Source organism: Labrus bergylta, chromosome 9, assembly GCF_963930695.1.
Source record: "Labrus bergylta chromosome 9, fLabBer1.1, whole genome shotgun sequence".
Taxonomy (NCBI): domain Eukaryota; kingdom Metazoa; phylum Chordata; class Actinopteri; order Labriformes; family Labridae; genus Labrus; species Labrus bergylta.
In genome coordinates, this window is record NC_089203.1 from 4,743,311 (window position 1) to 4,761,649 (window position 18,339).

General features: G+C 40.4%; 2 protein-coding genes across 2 annotated transcripts; both read right to left on the reverse strand.

The window, feature by feature from the left end:
* Positions 1-123: 123 nt before the first annotated feature.
* Positions 124-6,930, reverse strand: zgc:165573 (cysteine-rich and transmembrane domain-containing protein 1). Its single transcript, XM_020629730.2, has 3 exons — positions 6,773-6,930; positions 3,481-3,794; positions 124-1,256 (listed from the first exon to the last, which is right to left on the reverse strand). The coding sequence occupies exons 2-3, from the start codon at positions 3,773-3,775 to the stop codon at positions 1,153-1,155; spliced, it is 399 nt and encodes a 132-aa protein (XP_020485386.1). The 5' UTR covers positions 3,776-3,794; positions 6,773-6,930; the 3' UTR covers positions 124-1,152.
* A 5,007-nt stretch (positions 6,931-11,937) lies between these two features.
* Positions 11,938-15,912, reverse strand: eif4ebp3l (eukaryotic translation initiation factor 4E binding protein 3, like). Its single transcript, XM_020629658.3, has 3 exons — positions 15,509-15,912; positions 13,401-13,577; positions 11,938-12,514 (listed from the first exon to the last, which is right to left on the reverse strand). The coding sequence occupies exons 1-3, from the start codon at positions 15,639-15,641 to the stop codon at positions 12,486-12,488; spliced, it is 339 nt and encodes a 112-aa protein (XP_020485314.1). The 5' UTR covers positions 15,642-15,912; the 3' UTR covers positions 11,938-12,485.
* Positions 15,913-18,339: the final 2,427 nt, after the last annotated feature.

Genomic DNA, 18,339 nt, shown 5'->3' on the forward strand with positions numbered 1-18,339 from the left:
ACACACACACACACACACACACACACACACACACACACACACACACACACACACACACACACACACACACAACGCACGCTCTTCTTTTCCCTCAAACAAACACAAAAGACTAAGCACTTCATGTAATGGGAATAAATTATTTTAATGCAAGATTCTCATTTAAGCAAAAAAGGCATTTAACAAGTTTTTTTTAAGCAATCACAATCTTTTTTCACATTTTCAGTTTTATCTCGAAGGTATGTAATAAAAATAATATTGGAATAACGTTTTTCATATCAAGATCACCATGAAAATAAGGAACATCGAGGCCATCGAATGTGAACAGTAATCAAACATAAATCACTGTCGTCATCAAAAATGCATTCCATTTATTGTTATATGATTTCACTTGAAGACAAACATCTGCAAAAACTGCTTCTGTGCAAATGAAAAGGGATACGTTTCAAGCATCAGCTTCTTCAGAGCGCCCTGAGGCTGATTTAACAGCCAGGGTCTTGGTGGCCTGTGTGAGAAATCGAGGGTCCGGGACATGGGGTTGTCCTTGGCGACAGGGAGTAGCATAGCTGAATGTGGGGCTAGGGAGGGTTCGAGATGGCTGAGAGGGAAGGCAGGAGTAATATCTTACAGAGGTAATCATCATAAAGTGCCAAAGAGCCACACACTAGATGAGCCTGAGATCCAAGTACACTGTGTGTGTGTGTGTGTGTGTGTGTGTGTGTGTGTGTGTGTGTGTGTGTGTGTGTGTGTGTGTGTGTGTGTGTGTGTGTGTGTGTGTGTGTGTGTCTGCGTGTGTTATTGTGTAATCATGATGGTGTGAGTGTGCATGCTGGGTGTTGGTGTTAGATTTCAGTGAGCAGCCTGAGATTCAGGTTATGCTTAGAAGCTCAGTTACAAGCTGCTACAGAGTTTCCCCTGCACAGGGTCAGTCAGTCAGACAGCGCTGAGGGCTTCACATTAAGGAGGAACAAGTGGCTTTTTCAGGAGACATCATGGGATCAAGGCTTTCATATATAGACAAGCATAAGACTTGGGGGGGGAGGGGTGGTTGTAAAGGAGTGTGAGGTGTAAGGCAGATAGGGGTCAGGGTGATGGGGCTCGAGGCACAGAAATGGGGGACAAGAGGGTAATGGGAGCGAACATTCAGGGAATACGTTATGTCAGCATGTCCCAAAGACAACAGCAACACAGAGCTGTCCAGCAGGCTGTCAGGCATGTGTCCGCTGTGTCGTCTCTTCTCCTGTCCTCCACCACGTACACTGGAGGGGGAAAAAAAGAGAGAGAGGGGTGCAGGAGGAGGGGATGACAAGGTCGTGTAGAGAGGAAGAAAAAACAATGGAGGACAATTAAAAGAAAGCAAGAAGGGATTCCTTTTGCAGACTTGCATAAAACCAGAGATATATCACACCATCAGGTCTCCAGTAAAGATTCCAAGTGTGACCATAGCTGCTATGATATTCCTCTAATTACGTTCATTTGGGGAGGCACATCGGCATGGTAATGCCATAGCAGCCAAGAACCATAATCAGACAGCGTTACAGTTGAGTAGTAATGCTTTGAGGTATAAACCAATGAAATGAGAGGTTTCAGAAGGACACACCTCCTAACCCCCAACAAGGCATTTCCATTTACTTCACATCTAGTGTGGAGTAATGTAGCAGGGGCTGTACAGTTAATACATCCTAATGAAGCTCGTCATATGTTAACTTTACCATCTGTTCCAGTCACAGAAGACGTCTCCTCTTCCTTGTGTTTGTGATTAATCATTCATGTGGGGGTAAACACTCAGCCAGCTATTAACAACCATGTACCATGACTCGGTGTGTTACCAAGGAGACCAGCTCCCAATAAAGACATAAAGTGAAGCAAGCTGGCCACTTATCAGACCGCACACTGATAACAGTATGAAAAGAATGATATGTCTGTTTTAGTAATGATCATCTCTAATAAAATAATTCAGAGCAAGAATCTTGATAACAGAGCAGTCACTTTGACTAATCTGAAGTTAGTAACACCTCACTCTTTTCTACATTCAGGTGCTAAGTGAGTTCTCTGGAAGCCTTTTCTTTGCATATTCAATTTGAGTATTTGCAGAGACAAGTGTTCTTTTTATTTCACAGTTTGTTCAATCTATCCTGGATGCTCAGTTGGGGTTGTTACAACTTTTATCTTAAAACTGGCTTAACTTCTCACTAGCGTTCCCTTAATTGCTTCCTCTACAAACTTACAGCTTCTTCGTTTTTTTTCAGTCAGAGTGGTTAAATCATTTCGTTCTTTAATATATCACAAAACCCAGAAAAAGTATTGGTAACTATTCTATTAACTGCTTAAAGTATTTTGTTTTAACAGAAAGCCAAATAATATTTGGTACCTGCTTCTCAAATGTGACCATATGTTGGAAGCATCATTTTTGGGGTACACTCATTTATTGAGCTTTTTTGATCAAAGTTTTCATATTTGATCATTCATGTGCCATGTTTCAATATAATTCCAACCCTTCTTTGACTACTTGTAATTTGAACAGTGCTAAACATTTCTTGTTTGTATTAAGTATTGGATAAATACTACAGGCCTGTATCAGCCCTTCCTCTAAAAATCGTACATTTTACTGCATTATTTTGAATATTCAGTCAAAAATAATGTCTAATTGATCGGTCTGTTGTCAGTTTCCCAACACAGCTCGAGTCCCAACCTTCAATCCGGTTAAGCAGAAAGTTTGCTTGCACACAAACAATATGTCAATAGAGCTCTTCTGATGAGCTGCTGCTAAATTTTGTGTCTGTGTATCGACAATGTTTCAACAAAGTGACACTGCAGCAGACTGCTAGATGCACCAAAGACTTCTGATTGTATGTCAATGACTGACATTGAGGTTATCACCTCTCATGTCTAAAGTGGTCTTCAAACCAATCCTTACAATCTGTATATTACAACCTCTGTCATTTGTTACCACTAAAGACTGTAAATATGAATGGACAAAGCAGGAGTGACGTCACCCACACTAGCAAAGTTGTCCCGTACCATGCTTAACCACGAGGGTTCCCCCTCCACATTCCCCTGCTGGCCTACTCTATCACTGCTCCAGGACTAACCGGTTACCTCATGAATGTCTTAACGTGAACATGAAGCATGCTTAGTTTATAACACAGGCGGACTGGAGAAAAAAAATAAGGGACGCGCTGTCGGGTCAGAGAAAAACACAGAGAACAAGACAGCTACTTTACTGACTTTGAGGCTTATATTTTGAGTCATTTTAGTCGATACAGCCATAACACTCCAGGATCTCTCCATAATGAAGGCTGTCTAACTGGACTTTATCGTAGAAGCATGCTATGGCACGGTACGGATTGCTTAGTGTGAGTGTGCCCTCAGGGTCTCTTTGAGCAAGCCTCAAGTGGACACTGGAAGAACTGCCGTTTTATTGCACTCCCACATTGGCTTCATTTTTTCGACACTGGAGGTTGCTGCTTTGTTACCACTTACCTGTGTTTTTGGGAGCTTCCCCATACATGGGCCCAGGAGGGGGTCCTCCCTGCCAGCCATACTGCTGTTCTCCTGGGTACCCTTGATAAGGGCCTGGGTTAGGATAAGGACCTCCAGGGCCCATTGGTCCAGGGGGGTAGTTGGGGTAGGCTGAATTAGGCTGCTCCATGTTAACGGGGTAACCCTGTGGAGGATATCCCTGAGCAGGGTAGCCTTGAGGAGGCATGCCGTGGGCTGGGTAGCCTGGAGCAGTGGGGCCACTGCCTGGGTATGGAGGGGGCTGCTCAAAATTCATCTTTGGGTTAAAAAATCACCTAAACAAGAGAAAATTAAACTGATTATTACACTGTGAAGTTAACCAACAATCCATAATCAACATTTAAGTCATCATCGTTATAGCTGTGAAGGCATTTTTCCAGTACAATGCGGGGTATTGTATGTAGAAAATCTAATTGATTGAGTATGAGTTAATCAGCCTCTAGAGTCACATGAGGCCCTGAATTCCTCAGAGTCCTGATAGAACACAGCATGCAGTCATGCAGGAAATTGACACAACTGTTTCACAGAAAAGAGAAGTACACAGCAGAAGGTTGTCTTCCCGTTTTTCTTAACACATCCACTGCTTTTTCATGGATTTGCAGTCTCATATATGGAAACCAACCAACTATAGTCTCTGCTGCCAAATAATAACCACAGGCATGGCATTGTAGACTTCATAATTTGTTAAGGGTGTCTTGTGAGTCACTGGTCAATCACATCACACATAAACCCTTCCAGAGGTATGCACCATTCTCTTACTGTTCACACACAGACGTTACACATTGAGGAGTCATGGTCACAGTGTGCAGGCTGACGCTTATGAATTGAGACATGGGACAGAGACGGAGACGGAGAGAAGAGAAGAGACAACAGCCATTCACTGGTTGTAACTTCACACTTGGTTTGACCTTTTACTTGGAAACAGAAGCATGACAAGTGACATGTGAAATTCTCACATTTTTTAGTTTCAGTATGATGTTTTGTCTTCAAGACCTTAGAAGTAGTCCATGTTGCCTTATGAATCAATCTCCCATGCTCAAGATAAGCAAAGACGAACCACTCCTTTGATGCTTTTACCCTTCCGGAGAGTGTCTTAACAATGTCAGTGCATCAACTGTTTGTGATCAGCTAAAAGTCTGAAGTTTATTTCTCCCATTAGTCTTCTCATGAGAAGGAAGTGCATGACAAGACCAGTATACCAGAGTAGATCCAGGTCCAACTCAACCCTCATGCCTTCATCAGTGGATTTGCTCAGGCAGAACAGCCATAACAAATGAAAAGGGGCCAGATGGAAAACCGCATCTCTGCTTGGCCTCCAAGGATGTCATGTTGAATATGTACACTATAAACATCTAAACAGCACTCAGCCTTTGCATCTACACCTAGTCTCCTGTCAGTGATAAAGCAATGCAGTGGCTGTTTACTTGACACGTGTCAAAAGGCCTTAGTTCAATCAGCAGACACTAACTGGTCGCCGATATATTTGTTTATGATGTTATATCTTCATAAAATGTAATTATCTTTGGCAGGAAGAGGCAGGGTTCAGAGTATAACCACCACTTTTAACCTTTGATTTAGAATGGCTCCTTCTTTTTTTAACATCAGGAAAACACTTCTCAGTGCCGTGCTTTTATCACAAGATGGCTGGACATTCACCACCTGAATGTGTTCTTAAGGCTACTGACAGATGGCAAGGCCTCTGTTACTATGGTTACCATGTACCAGAAGAGCCAGAATGATCCCCGATGACTTGTTTATATTGTACCTTGAAGCAGTGTGAGTAGTAAAATAAGGTAATCATAAGATCTCTTTCTCTTTGTTAACACAGAGGCTTCTTTTGTTCCAGCTCATCTGTGTAGTGTTGCATTACTGGGTAAAGGCTGAGAAAGCTCCTTTCAAAGGGGATTTACAAATAATCTGCAATCGGACACTGATAGGCATGTTTACAGCGTCAAAGTTCACCTTGTAGGTAACCTCGCCCTTATTGTACCAGTATAAAACTACACAGCGTTTAGAATCAGATTTTAAAAAATAATGAGAAGTGATTTAAAGGCATTGACTTGTATGCACAGCATGTATGCTTGTTTTGAGCCTATGTTCATTTGCATGTGTTTAATTTGTTTTTCCCCTGTTTGGACTGCAAGAATATACATGAGTGAGCTCAGACAATGTTTCCACAACAGCTTCATGTTGATGAGCATGACACACAAGAACAGACGCCGGAGACAGGTTTAGAAATACACCTATTTGAATCCAATGGACCTATATACTGTATACTTTTTACAACAGAGTAAAGAGGCACATTAAGTTCATTTACAAAAATGTTACTATAATGGCAGAATTAAACATTTAACAATGAAAAAGCCTCTTAGAAGGTGGAAGTTAATGACCTAAATGCCTCAGACTATGATAGAGGCAAAACAAATATACTGAACCAAATAAATCTAAAATACATATTTGTAAAATGAATTCAGGGCTACTTATATCAGCTGTTGTGAAAATATAAACAGTGAATTACAAGCACCATGATCTGACAGGATAATGTGAGGACTTGCATGAATTCAAATTCAAAGTTAAAAACAGGAAATCTATTTGTCCATGTTAACTTACAATGTTACTCGACAAACTCTTAGTGTTGTCCTGAACAATTTGGCCTAAATGGCAGGTCTTAAGACGAATTCTATGTTGGCCTAGTGGGCACATAAAGACCTTCATATTAAGGAGACCATATAGCATAAACAGTTTGAGTGAGCCAAACGAGTTAAACCAGGCAACTTGTGTACTTTCTGTACTTTCTGTACGCCTGGAGACATCACAAGACCAAGAGGCTGGGTGTACTAAAACACCCCACTGGACCTAATTAAGAAGAATCTATAACATAACCCTCTCAAACAAACACACACGGCAAACAGATACAACAACAACAATCATTTACAGTACAGTCACCATCATCTTTGTTCCAAAAAATCAATGTGAATTGAAAATATTGATTCCCGTTCTAGCATTAACCTAGATATATGCTTATACCATATTTCCATTTATAGCCTAATTTTTAGGAGCTTACAGTAGGCTGTTTATATGTGTTGGTTATTTTTGTGAATTCCTCAAGGTAACTTACAAAGGTTGTGAAGAAGATGAACCTGCAGGCCACAACCCACCATAGCACTGTCTAGTTCTCTAGCCCCCCCTAAGTTTATGATGACTAGGCTCATAAACACAAAATAAGAATCATGGAGATGTGTGGACCACCTACCTTGTAGTAAATAATATTCCGGTATGCTGCAGAGAATAATTACGGCAATTCAGAAAGAAACTGCTCCCGGCTTGAGTGTTTATTAATAGTATTTTATTTTACCGCAGTGAGCGACCCTCTCGTCTGACTGCGTATGAAATTCAGTATGGAACGGTTTCGGGACGTGACGTCATTTAAAGGGAAATGCACGGACAGCAACAAAGTATGGGATTGGCTGCTACACAGCCACGCTGTTCGAAGCAGCCAATAAGAATCCAGAGCGACAAGAAAAAGGACGTCAGGGAAAGACTTCTCATCAACTGACTGAATAAATGATTAAACAGCGGCAGACTCTATGGCCAGACTACATCAGCGATTAGACTTACTGACATAAAAACGAGGAGGGAGGATGACTGAGTAATGTTAATCATTGATTAGTGACCGAGGTGCTTTCTACAATGGATTTGCAATTTTTCACTTTTACGTTATCAATTTTGAAATGTAAATTTGTTTTAATGGATTACTTAGCCCTAAATTTAACAAATCTATTTCTAGGCCTAGCTGCACCGTTATGTTTTTATTCGTTTTTTTAATAGAAGTTTTGTTTAGGTGCATTGCTGGCTTTCTACCAGCAGATGTCAGACTACTCACAGTCTTTTCTTTTGTTGCCTTTTTCATTTGAGCAGGCGCTAAACTTTTTTTTATTTACTTAAGCAGAATGATTTTTGATTCTAAAAATGAATTTATCAGCATTGTTTGCCACTGAGCACACACGACCCTCCATTATGCATTTATCAGTTAAAGGGCATTTAAGTTATTCCATTAGAAATGAACTATTTATCCCTAAAACACTTTAAAGACTGTACCCTACAAATTTAATTTAATAAACAAATACACATCGAAAGTTCAGAATGATATTACAATACAAAAAAGCTTCGAATTCATGAAGCAATTGCTATTTGCCTGACTGCAGGACTCTATGATGTCATTTCAGTGTCATGTGAAATGTTGTGTTGACAAAACTTCTAAATGAGTGTGTTTAGTTTCTCTTTTAAAGGACAGAGCATTGGGTCTGTTCCACTCTGCACATGACCCACATTAACTCAGTGTCAGTGGGTGCATCTAAAGAGGGGCAGTGATAAGACCACCAACACTTTCTAGTGAGGGACATGTGCACACACTTACATATTTATACACAGCATATTCTTCATAAGAAGACTATATATTTATGTAGAGTATATTATTACTCTGTTTGTGTACCCAAAGGCTCAACTATGGACACAAGTTGGAAATTACCAATAGTTATATACTCTTTATGCAGCACATCAGTTTCATGTATGTATTGAAACTATGTTAAATTGAATTGTCCCTATTAAATAAATTAATTCTAATTCAATTCATTACCACAAATCAAAACTTAAGTCCTGGATTCACACATGTGCATTTCACACCTATACTAGGGGTGATATAGTTGGTCGAGAGAGTTGTGAAACATCATCTCAGTTCCTCCATCAGACATGACATAAATACAGTATGAATAATGAAGCATACCAGCAGCCAGCCAGTATGACAGCTGCCATTGACAGTGGACCCTAAATGAAATAGTCTCCATTCTGTAAGGTGAAACTAGACCATGTAAAAACACGGGAAAAGGCTTGCAGAGTGAGTTCAGTACAATAGGTATCTTAGAGAAACAGACACTGTTGTAGACCGGTGATACCCCCAGAGAAACATGTACTTGACCTTTGGTATATGCATGGTGCTATTTATACAACCAGTACAAAGTTATGAATGGAAAAGATGTTGGAGAAAGATACTATTACTGGTGACATATTTTGCAATAGCCTGGCAGCTGCTGTTCTAAGACTGATCAGTGACTGTTCTCTGGGGCATATCAGATTTTTCTTAGAAAATTATTCAAAAAGAATACAGAAGTATGTGCTTAATAAAATGTATTGCACAAAAGTGTAATCTGCATTTTCACTTTAAATGAATTCAATCTTTATTAGTTGTATAAGGACAATACAGATTTGACTATTAAAGATTACTTGTACGACTCTACTATAAGGACTGCTTAGTCCTTTGTTTCAAACTTCACACTGTGCCCTCCCTGCTATGATCGATGTCACCAAGCGGGCCCCATGTTTGAGTGTCTGTTTACATCGTCACCGCGGCAATTCAGTCTGAGCATGTACCAACAGCTTCAACTAGAGCAGCCGACAAAAATAGAGCCTCAGCTACAAGCCCAACAGAGCCCAACCTTCATACTGAGGTTTGGGGAGCAGGGGGTAAAGGAGGGAGAGGGGGATGAAAAGGGAGATTTTTGGAGCAAGTTTCGCAGGGTTCATGGAAGCCCAGGTTAAAAAAGAAGTATTTCTGTCAGGGAAGAAGTTGTTTACAATGCTACTGGAGGTTGTTTTTTTTTTTTGGGGGGGGGGGGGGCAATAAAAACAACATTTCATATATGTATGCCAATCAATCAAACCACAAAGATTAATTTTCTTCTAACCAGAGCAAGCTGCACATTTTGTCATATGATCTCAGTGATCCAAATAAACACTCTGTACTTTGTTTTCTGAAACACACTGGAATGTGTCTACTTATCATTTGCCATGATCGAAATGTAGTAATATGAGGTTTGTAGAACATATTCAATTCATATCCAATAAAACACTAAATGTCTGAAGCCTTTTTTTTTTTGCAAGAGACTAGTGATGATACTTTGTCCACAAAGTTAATGACCAGCTTATGTAATTTATGTGACATAAACATATAGAACAAACCTCCCACTCTGACCAAAGGATCCAACGGTAAAATGTTACATTAACCCGTTGGTGGCAGAGGCTGCTACGTAAAGTGTTCTTTAGATTAACTAATTCCATCCATACACATTCACACACGGCCGACACAGCAGCAGGAGTTATTTTGTGTTCAGTGTCTTGCGCAAGGAGACTTCGACATGTGACTGTAGGAGCGGGGGATCGAACCCCAACCTTCCAGTTGAGAGTCGACCGACCCTTACTGCTGTGCCACAGCCGCCCCACTGCTACAGAAATGATGTGATGTAAACTAAATTACAAGTTCATAATTAATTTTAAAAAAAAATGCATATTTCTTTATGTTATGAATTATGTGAAGGAATCAGGTGTAAACACGACCTGACATTCAGGTGAATGATGAAGGAGGTGATCATGGTACAAATGAGATCTCATGACAATTACAGCCAAGCAACGCTGTCCTGCAGATGGATAAAGACAGCTGTTTTTCAGTCACAATTCTGGTGATGTTGTCCAAAGGATTCAAACCTGTAATCACAATGTCACATGTGCATACGTCCCCTCCCATCTGACATCTCAGTCATGTGAGAGTTATTTTGAGCTGTACAGTCAACGATCCCTTTACCTTACTATGTACTATAAGATTGAATCATCTCTTTTATTTGTCCTAAAAAGCCTGAAGGCCTTATGATGAAAGTAAAGGCATTTATAGTTGACAACATGTTGAGTAATGTTTTCTAAGTCTATAGATGACATGGCTGCACGTGCCAGTCTCTTCCGCAGACAACTTGTTTGTGTGTCTGCCCAAGGACAGTAAGGTTGGTCGAGTGCATTCAAGGTTTTTTTTCTCCTCTCTCTGCCAAAAAGGATATCCCCCTCACAACAACATTGCAGGTACATGTGGCAGTTTTCATCATCACCTGGCACCTGGCCCCTGTTCCAACAAGCACAAACATACACACACTAGTTCAAACAGTACATGCAGGTCAAACTGCACATTTACAAAGAAGAGCCAAGAGCCAATCCAGAATGTGGTGTAGGGCACAGTAACCTTTTGGTACAGACAAAGTTTGCTTTGTGTACTATTAGAAGAAATCATACTGAGCATGCTCAAATCTGCTTTTAGTCCTTATTAAAAACATGCAACAAATCAGAGTCTGTTGGCTAAATTACAGTTTGTAAGCTGAAATGCAATGCAAGCTGGTTTCAGGTCACATTTGCAAAGCCATGGGAATAAGACAGCTGAGTAGACTGGTCCACATCACAGACTTACACATGAAGCATTGACACCGCTTTTCTGTTTCCACCTGAATTCTGCACTGAAGTTCAGCAATAAGTTGAGCTGTGATCAGTGATTAAAACAAACCTAAACCACATCTGCCTCAGCATAGGTCTGTTAATCCATTCTTACCAATTTGAGATAACTCCCTCATACAGCACCAGCAAGTGTGACAACCCCGCCCCACATTGCAGGGAGTGTTCAAATGGTTTGTCCTTTAGGCTTCAGTTGTCCTCATCCCTTAAACCAGACCTGCTCCTACAGTCAACGTCTCTAATCTACAGATTGGCATTTGGAACAAGCAGGCATACCTCACCCTGACCTCGTTTATAGTGTGAGAGCTTGGATAAACAGTATAGATGTGTCAGGACAGCCTTCAGCACAATGTGCTAATGGTGCACTTTTCAGATATATCAGGACAACGTTTGTGATGAGTCAACCTCTTGATTTGACTTGGATAAATTCTTAAGAACGTTGATTATTCCATCTTTAGTGACACAAAGTATGCATATGTTTGACCTTCATGCTAATAGCATTTAAGCAACCGCTTCACCGCCTAATCACTTCGACACATATGGGCCAACTGTCTGTCAGTGCGAGGGGGGTGTTTACAAAAGAAACATACCACTCTTTACATGAGGCGGTTATGCAAGCCATTAACTCCACGACATGTAGGTTTCCTGTGGACACAGGTTTTTCCATTACACAAGACGCTTTTAGAGTGCTTTAAACAGGATCTCTTTGAGGGAGACAAGGACATCTATGCATGCTCTTTTTAAATACTGACTCAAGTGTCATGTCATGAAACATAAACTTTTTAACTTCAAAAAGAGACAGAAATTCTGACATTTTCTGGAAATTGTTAAAAAAAAAAAAAAAAACTTTTAAGGTATGTCAATGAATAAAGAGGGCATTTCCCCCCCCCCCAAAAAAAATGTAGAACTGCAAATGTTGATATGTGACATTAACTGAATGTTGCAATAGTACATCAACCTCCTTTTGAAAGCACTCAGCTGTAAGAGATAAGAAATATTACATAATGTTTATGATTTATTACACTTTACATCATAAAGAAAAACACTACATCATAAACATTACCTAAGTAGAATGTGAAAATAATCACACGTGGGTTTGTTGACAGTTCAAACAGCCTTTATTTGAAATTATTCACATTTCCTCTCTCCCTCTATTCAAAACAGAGCAGGTGCTGAGTTATTAGGCCCTGCCCCCGCCACCACCCCCAAAATATAAAGAGACTTGTTGCCTGAAACAAAACAAGTAAATCATCCCCCTGGGGGGGGGGCGACAACAGCACTACTAATTCCTGCAGTGGATTACTCTACATGTTGTAATGTAATAATCTTATATACCCCCAACTTAAAAAATAGGCTACATGGAACTATTTCCTTATTTACAAAAGATAAAAAAAATGTAAATCAAAACAGATTTTTTTCAATCCTGCTGTAGCTCCCAAATGAGTGAGCAACCAATCCAAACACCTTTCTGTGCTTTACTAGGGTCCAAAACACCCTACAGTTGCCTCCTTCTTTTTGGTTCCTCACAAAATCTTTTATTAAAAAAAGATGAAAAAAAAGCTTTATATGCAATGCATTACAGTCATTAACGACCTTCGGGTTGTTTTAACTAATAACTCTCCATAGGAGGTAATACTGGAGGCTCAGATGTCCATCTCAAACTGGTTGTCATCTGTTGGAGAGAGACAGGAGACACAGTTAAAGATTAAGAGAGGAGATATTTAACAATCAGCTGGTGTTATCATGTGTGTGTTTGCACCTCGAGCACAACCACACCTTAACTGTCTGCAGTGCAGATGACAGAGTACAGACCTTGTCATGTGTTTATAACTGGAAGGGAAAACACTAAACAAACACTTGACTAAAAGGGGGGCTGCTACCAAATCCATACCCTACGACATGATCTGTATGTTTACTGATACTGATCTTGAGTGAGACCACCGTTTGAAGCCTCACAAGAGAATTATCATCAAAATTAAGTCTTAACACCTACAAGTGATTTAATCCTCTGATGAGAGGAGTATGCAGTATAGCAGGATATTTGCATAACATATGTTCATATCTGTCTAAACCCCTAACTAAGAGCTGGACTGTCGTATACAATATGAAATATTATAGTGATTGTTCAGTTATAAGATACTGGTCTAGTTTTAACCTCCTGGCTCTGCCTCTGAAAGAGGACTTTGACATGTTGGATATGACTGAGGGCTCATCTTTCAGTAGACATGACACATGCTGTACATATCTGTTGTATTATTATGTGCTGAAAAAAAAACATGAAATGAAGTCTTCATTTAGCTGGAAGAGAATATATGAAGAGGGACACTGATTGTGCTGTTCTATTAACGGGAATGCAGACAAATTGTTCAATATCGGGGCGCATTTCGGATTGATTAAATGACAATGAGCTTCAGAAATGAGATGCATAGACATGGCATGATATGGTGTAAATGGCTGTACATGTTTGCACAAGTGAGCCTGGGAAAGTGTGTTTACTTATTAAAGTTGCGCCACTCTTGCTCGTCAAGCAAACAGGAATTATACAGTGGTATGTTTACCTGCAATATCCTTCTCGTCCTCTTCTGCCTCTTCCTTTAGATCCTGCAGTTTCCCCATAGGGTGCGTAGCAGGAACCGTTACCCCTGGGATCTGGGGCAGACAGCATGGGGGGGTACGGGCGAGAGGGGAGTTTCGACAATCCAACAAAAACTTCCTGTCGTAGATGATGCGTGTACCTGAGTGTAAGAGGGGGCAATTAGAAAGAAAATCAAGTGTTTGACTTGACGTACACAAACTTAAATCTCAAACCCTGAAAAAAAAGGAAAAATGAATGCTCTGAAAACAAACATTACATACCAAATGCTGGAATATCCTAACATTAAACTATAGCAGTTTTATCCCTGAAGCAAACTGGATTCTTGGAAAGGTGCACGACTGGGGATCGAGTTATTATTATCCTCTATAGGAGGTAATTTGAGTGGGAAGAGGGAGGTTCTGTGTCTGCACAGATGGGAGGGACGCTGGCTGGCTGCCTCTGCAGCAAGTTCTTGGAAAACAGAGTACAAGCCATTCTCTCTTTGAAGTGTGGGGCCCTGAGATTAAAGCCACATGTGTTGTTCTTTGACAGAGTAAGAAGTTTAATGTTGACTGCAGATGAACAGATTTAAGAGTATGTATTCGGGATGGAAGTTCAAACAAGGTTTAAGCATAGAGTTCCACAGATACTCAACAACTGGCCACATCTCAAATGGATTTGACATGTTTGTCACCATTTGGACATAGGCCAAGTCCTAACAAAAACAGTGTCATAAATATTGTGTTGTCCTAAGTTTGACCAGGACATGCCTGAACCTAGGATTGCTCTGTGCCTCTATATTGGAGTTTGAACTGTTATGTACAGTATCTGCTCACCCGTTCTGCAAGGAAAATATGTTATGCAAGAAGTGAGAGGTGAGCCGTTAGCCCTGGACAAAGGAGTTCTGCAGAGAGAGAGAGAGAGTCAGGGCGAGGAAAGGTTTGGAATGCAAGCTGTAGTGCAAGAAATGCATAGCAGGGCAGCATTAGAGAGCAGGGCAGTTACATAAAGAAGGGGGTCATGGTTAGTTATGCATTGAGTGAGCAAAGAAGAGCTAAATGTGCTGCAGTGCAAACCGAGCAGATTACAAGACAAAACTGTGTTGCAACTTCCTATATCTCTTGTTTGCCAGAGCAGGCTAATTTAAAGAAATACGACTGCTCGTGCTCTCCTTGCATCAGACGTTTCCTCTCCCTCCTCCTTCTAATAGCTCGTACAGAATGTTCCCTACTGTTACTGAAATGCAAAGCAGAGAGCAACGGGTACAGGACAGCCTCCAACTCCTCCACCACCACCGCAGCAGAGGCCAATCACTCTGCGGAGGACTCGTACACCCTTTTCAAATAAGTTGTTGTCTTTAGATGTCAGTGTTTTTGATACAGACACGAGTGACAGTGGCTGTGTGCTCAGACAAGTGAGAAGTGTTTTTATTTTCATGTTTGCCACTCTTCATAGGTGTGTTGTGCGAAACAAAACAAAACATGATTAAACTGTCCTGATATGAGGAATAAAAATGTGTATTGTTTATATACTGTTTATCTGAATCTAATTTCAAACGTATTAATATTCAAATGAATAATAAATACTTTACTTATGGTGTTTCAGCACTTTTTTATTTCACGGTAGTAACTTTAATTCGCATTTGAGTCTATTGTATGATGTCAACAAACTTGTTGATAATAAGGGAAGGGTGGGGTGAGGGTCAGTCAACTGTCGCCGTGCAGAGCGTGAGCAACAAGGCAACTTTCCAGATTGATCCGATTTTTAACTCAAATTGCTTACAATGTAATGTGGTCGCAGTGTTTTGCTAACAGTAACTACCTTAATACTATTTTAACCCTATACTAATAAGCTGTGTATGCAAGTTTGTTTTGTAATGTTTGCAACATCTCGCGAGAGCTTATCTGAAGTCTCTGAGTGTTCGCTCGGCAGCCTGGAGTTTGCTCGCATGTAAAAACAGTTGTGCTACTGAAGTTAGCTAACTCTTTCTGCTGAGTTCTTTGGTGGCAATATCTTTGAGGAAACACAAGTTCACTCAAGTAAAAATAAAATGCTAAAACTATGAAGAAACAGTGAGTCTGAAGTTCTTACCTCCAGGCGTGGTGGAGAAGAGGGTTCCCCCGGGTGTCTGGCTATAACAGTCGGGTAACTGGGACCAGTCCTTCAGGGTCAGGACCCTGGTCGGGATGGGGCAGCTTTTAACTTCTTTAGCGCCTGTCGACATGCTGGCTTCTCTGCTGCTGCTGGACAACAGTTTTTGAAAGTCCTCAAAGACACCTCAACACTCACTCACAGTTCAGAATAGGGACAAATGACGCTGAAGTTGTCCCACGAATTACTGCTAATAAAGTAAAAGTTTACAGAATTGACTTGTAACGAAAGTTTCAATCAAGTTCGGAGTTTGGGGCAGGTGGCGTCCGTCTCTTCAAACAGCTACCAAACGCTACCATGTGCTGTATTTGTAGCATCCACAGCTGCAGCTACCACTCGTGATGTTTTTGTGCAGGAGCCATGAGACACGTGGGGCAATGGCTGCGTGGTGCGCATGTTTTGGTGTGAAGGACAGTTCGTGAGGGCGGTGATGATAACAATATCGTATATGATAAAAACTAAAATAGAACTACAAGACTCAATTTAATCTTTAACAATCCGATTTTACAGTAGGCCTTCATTTAGAACCACATAAAGATGTTTGCACAATAAACCAGGGAATTAATTGCCAGTCAAATGAAAATATTAATTAAACAAAAATCTATCCATCTATAGTATGAGCATACGTTTTCATGTTTATCATGCAATTTGCAATGCTCTATTTTTCACTCTCCATTGGATTGACACATCCACTGTTGAAAACGAGAGAGAGCGTTTTTAGCCAATATTTACAGTCTAGCCTACTCTATGGCTTTGATACCACAAAGAGAGTGTGAGTAGACTAAACAGAAAATGATGGAGCAGGTATGTTTATACATTACGTAAGTAACTATCCTGTACTTGAACCATTGCTATTGAATTGCTTCTGTTAAACAAGAGGCATTGCAATGGGTTAAAAAAATGCATGTTATCTTGTAAGCCTGTTGCTGATAGCTATGCACTTAGACTGTTTATCAAGATGGACGAGCAACAGTCGCCAGGGAGTGAAGCCAAAAGATTTAGAGCTCTATGTTAACAGAGAGGCCATGTCATCATCTTTTTGCCTGAGAAATTACTTTCTAATTAGTTATTTGATGAAATAAAATGGTGTGATGTACAACTCAGACAAATGTGGTTCCTGCTGCACTGAGTGCAGCAATTGGCATAGTGCAGCAGCAATGGAGTGAGAAAAATGTATTGGACACCAACACAAGAGTCATTACTTTGTGAGCAACTGCTTCAAACCAACATGATCACCATGCTCTGGACTGAACTTCAAATAAACTGAAAATCTAAGTTTTGTGTTTTAGCCAACAGAAGAACAGAGTCGAGTAGGAGAAGACTGTGGCTGCAGGCCATCCAGCAGGAGGACAAGTTTGGTCGCGTGTGGTATCCATAATCCAAACATGTCTGCATGCAGCACTTCAGTACATTCAACTTTAACGTTATGTTCACCTTATCAGTGTAAGATTGTTTCAGGAGGACCATGAATGTTGGATTAATAAGTGAACTACATACCACATTTTGCAGACTGAGTAGCTTTCCTCACAACAAATCTGACAACAGTTAATGAAAATACAACTAGATAAAAATAAGCAGGTGGAATGAACCTAAACCTGCTATTGAATTTAGTGGTAATGGCTGTCAGGAAGGCTACTGACATTAGGTTTATTTTAGAAAATGTGATTTTGTCTCTTACCAGGTGATTCGACCAGGTTGCTAAAGATATCGGGGAATAACACTTTATTTGGATCATTCTTCCAGTCTTTTCAGAAGTATGGACAACAATCTGATCCTATACGGTTCAGTTTATTTCTATATATTTATTTGTCAATTGACATTAATGACTTAATGAAGAACATGACAGCTTGTTAGCATTAGCATCAGAGCTCTTAAATCTGTGCCCTGGCTTTATTGCTGGCTGGCAGAAAGGGATTATTTTCCTCCACGGGACATTCCCCCACAACTTTGAGTGGACATCCAGCTGACCCCTACATGCGCAGACTGGTTGAAAATTCTCAATATGTCAGTGCCCTTCATGGGGATATTCCAGAGAAGAGACTTTGGCACACTGTCCATTTGTTTATACTGTGTATGGCTATGCCCACTAACTACCTTTACTCATCTTGTGTGCCCCATAGACTGTATGGCGTGCCCAGGCCATCTCATTAACCTATATGATGTTTTTGCATGTAGCTTCTCAAAAAACATGTCATGAAGCTGCATGTACTGTAGCCTGCAACATGGAGCCACATTATTTAATTAGCCTGTAACCTGCTTTGTGTAACACATTGACTATCTCATCTTAAGTATTCCATCAGCTGGGCTGTCTTGCTCTCATCCAGTTTTATGCTCATTGGAAATTCTATACATCACAGAAGCATGCAAAAAAAAATCCAAAATAAACACATCTGAGGAGACAATTACCTCCCTCACAAAATGACATATAAACATTTTCAACTTGTCTCCTATATTGTGACTTTTCACTGTTGGAGGTTTGACTTCTGCTTACTCATGTCATCTGGCTGAACTCTTCTTCAGTCAAGTTCAAATGCCAAACTTGCTGGAGAGTAGAGGCGCCACCTGCTGTTTATTCTGTTATTGGAATGTGGCTTGTGAAATTGGCTTCTTTTCATTGCTTATGTGATGTATTATGTCCTTTAATAGTCAGTGATACAAAGTAGGCTGTATGTAATGCACAAAGCGACCAGCTGTGTGACCCTTTTAGCAGCAAGATGCATTTAAAATAGATCATATTAGCAGCAGTTACTGCTACTTAAAAAGGCAGTGCA

Coding starts and splice junctions, on each gene's coding strand:
- zgc:165573 (XM_020629730.2), bottom strand. CDS start 3,775: ATGAATTTTGAGCAGCCCCCTCCATACCCAGGCAGTGGCCCCACTGCT. Junction 1,257..3,480: donor GGAAGCTCCCAAAAACACAG/GTAAGTGGTAAC, acceptor TTCCCCCTCCAG/TGTACGTGGTGGAGGACAGG.
- eif4ebp3l (XM_020629658.3), bottom strand. CDS start 15,641: ATGTCGACAGGCGCTAAAGAAGTTAAAAGCTGCCCCATCCCGACCAGG. Junction 13,578..15,508: donor CTTCTCCACCACGCCTGGAG/GTAAGAACTTCA, acceptor TCTTACACTCAG/GTACACGCATCATCTACGAC. Junction 12,515..13,400: donor GGACGAGAAGGATATTGCAG/GTAAACATACCA, acceptor TCTCTCCAACAG/ATGACAACCAGTTTGAGATG.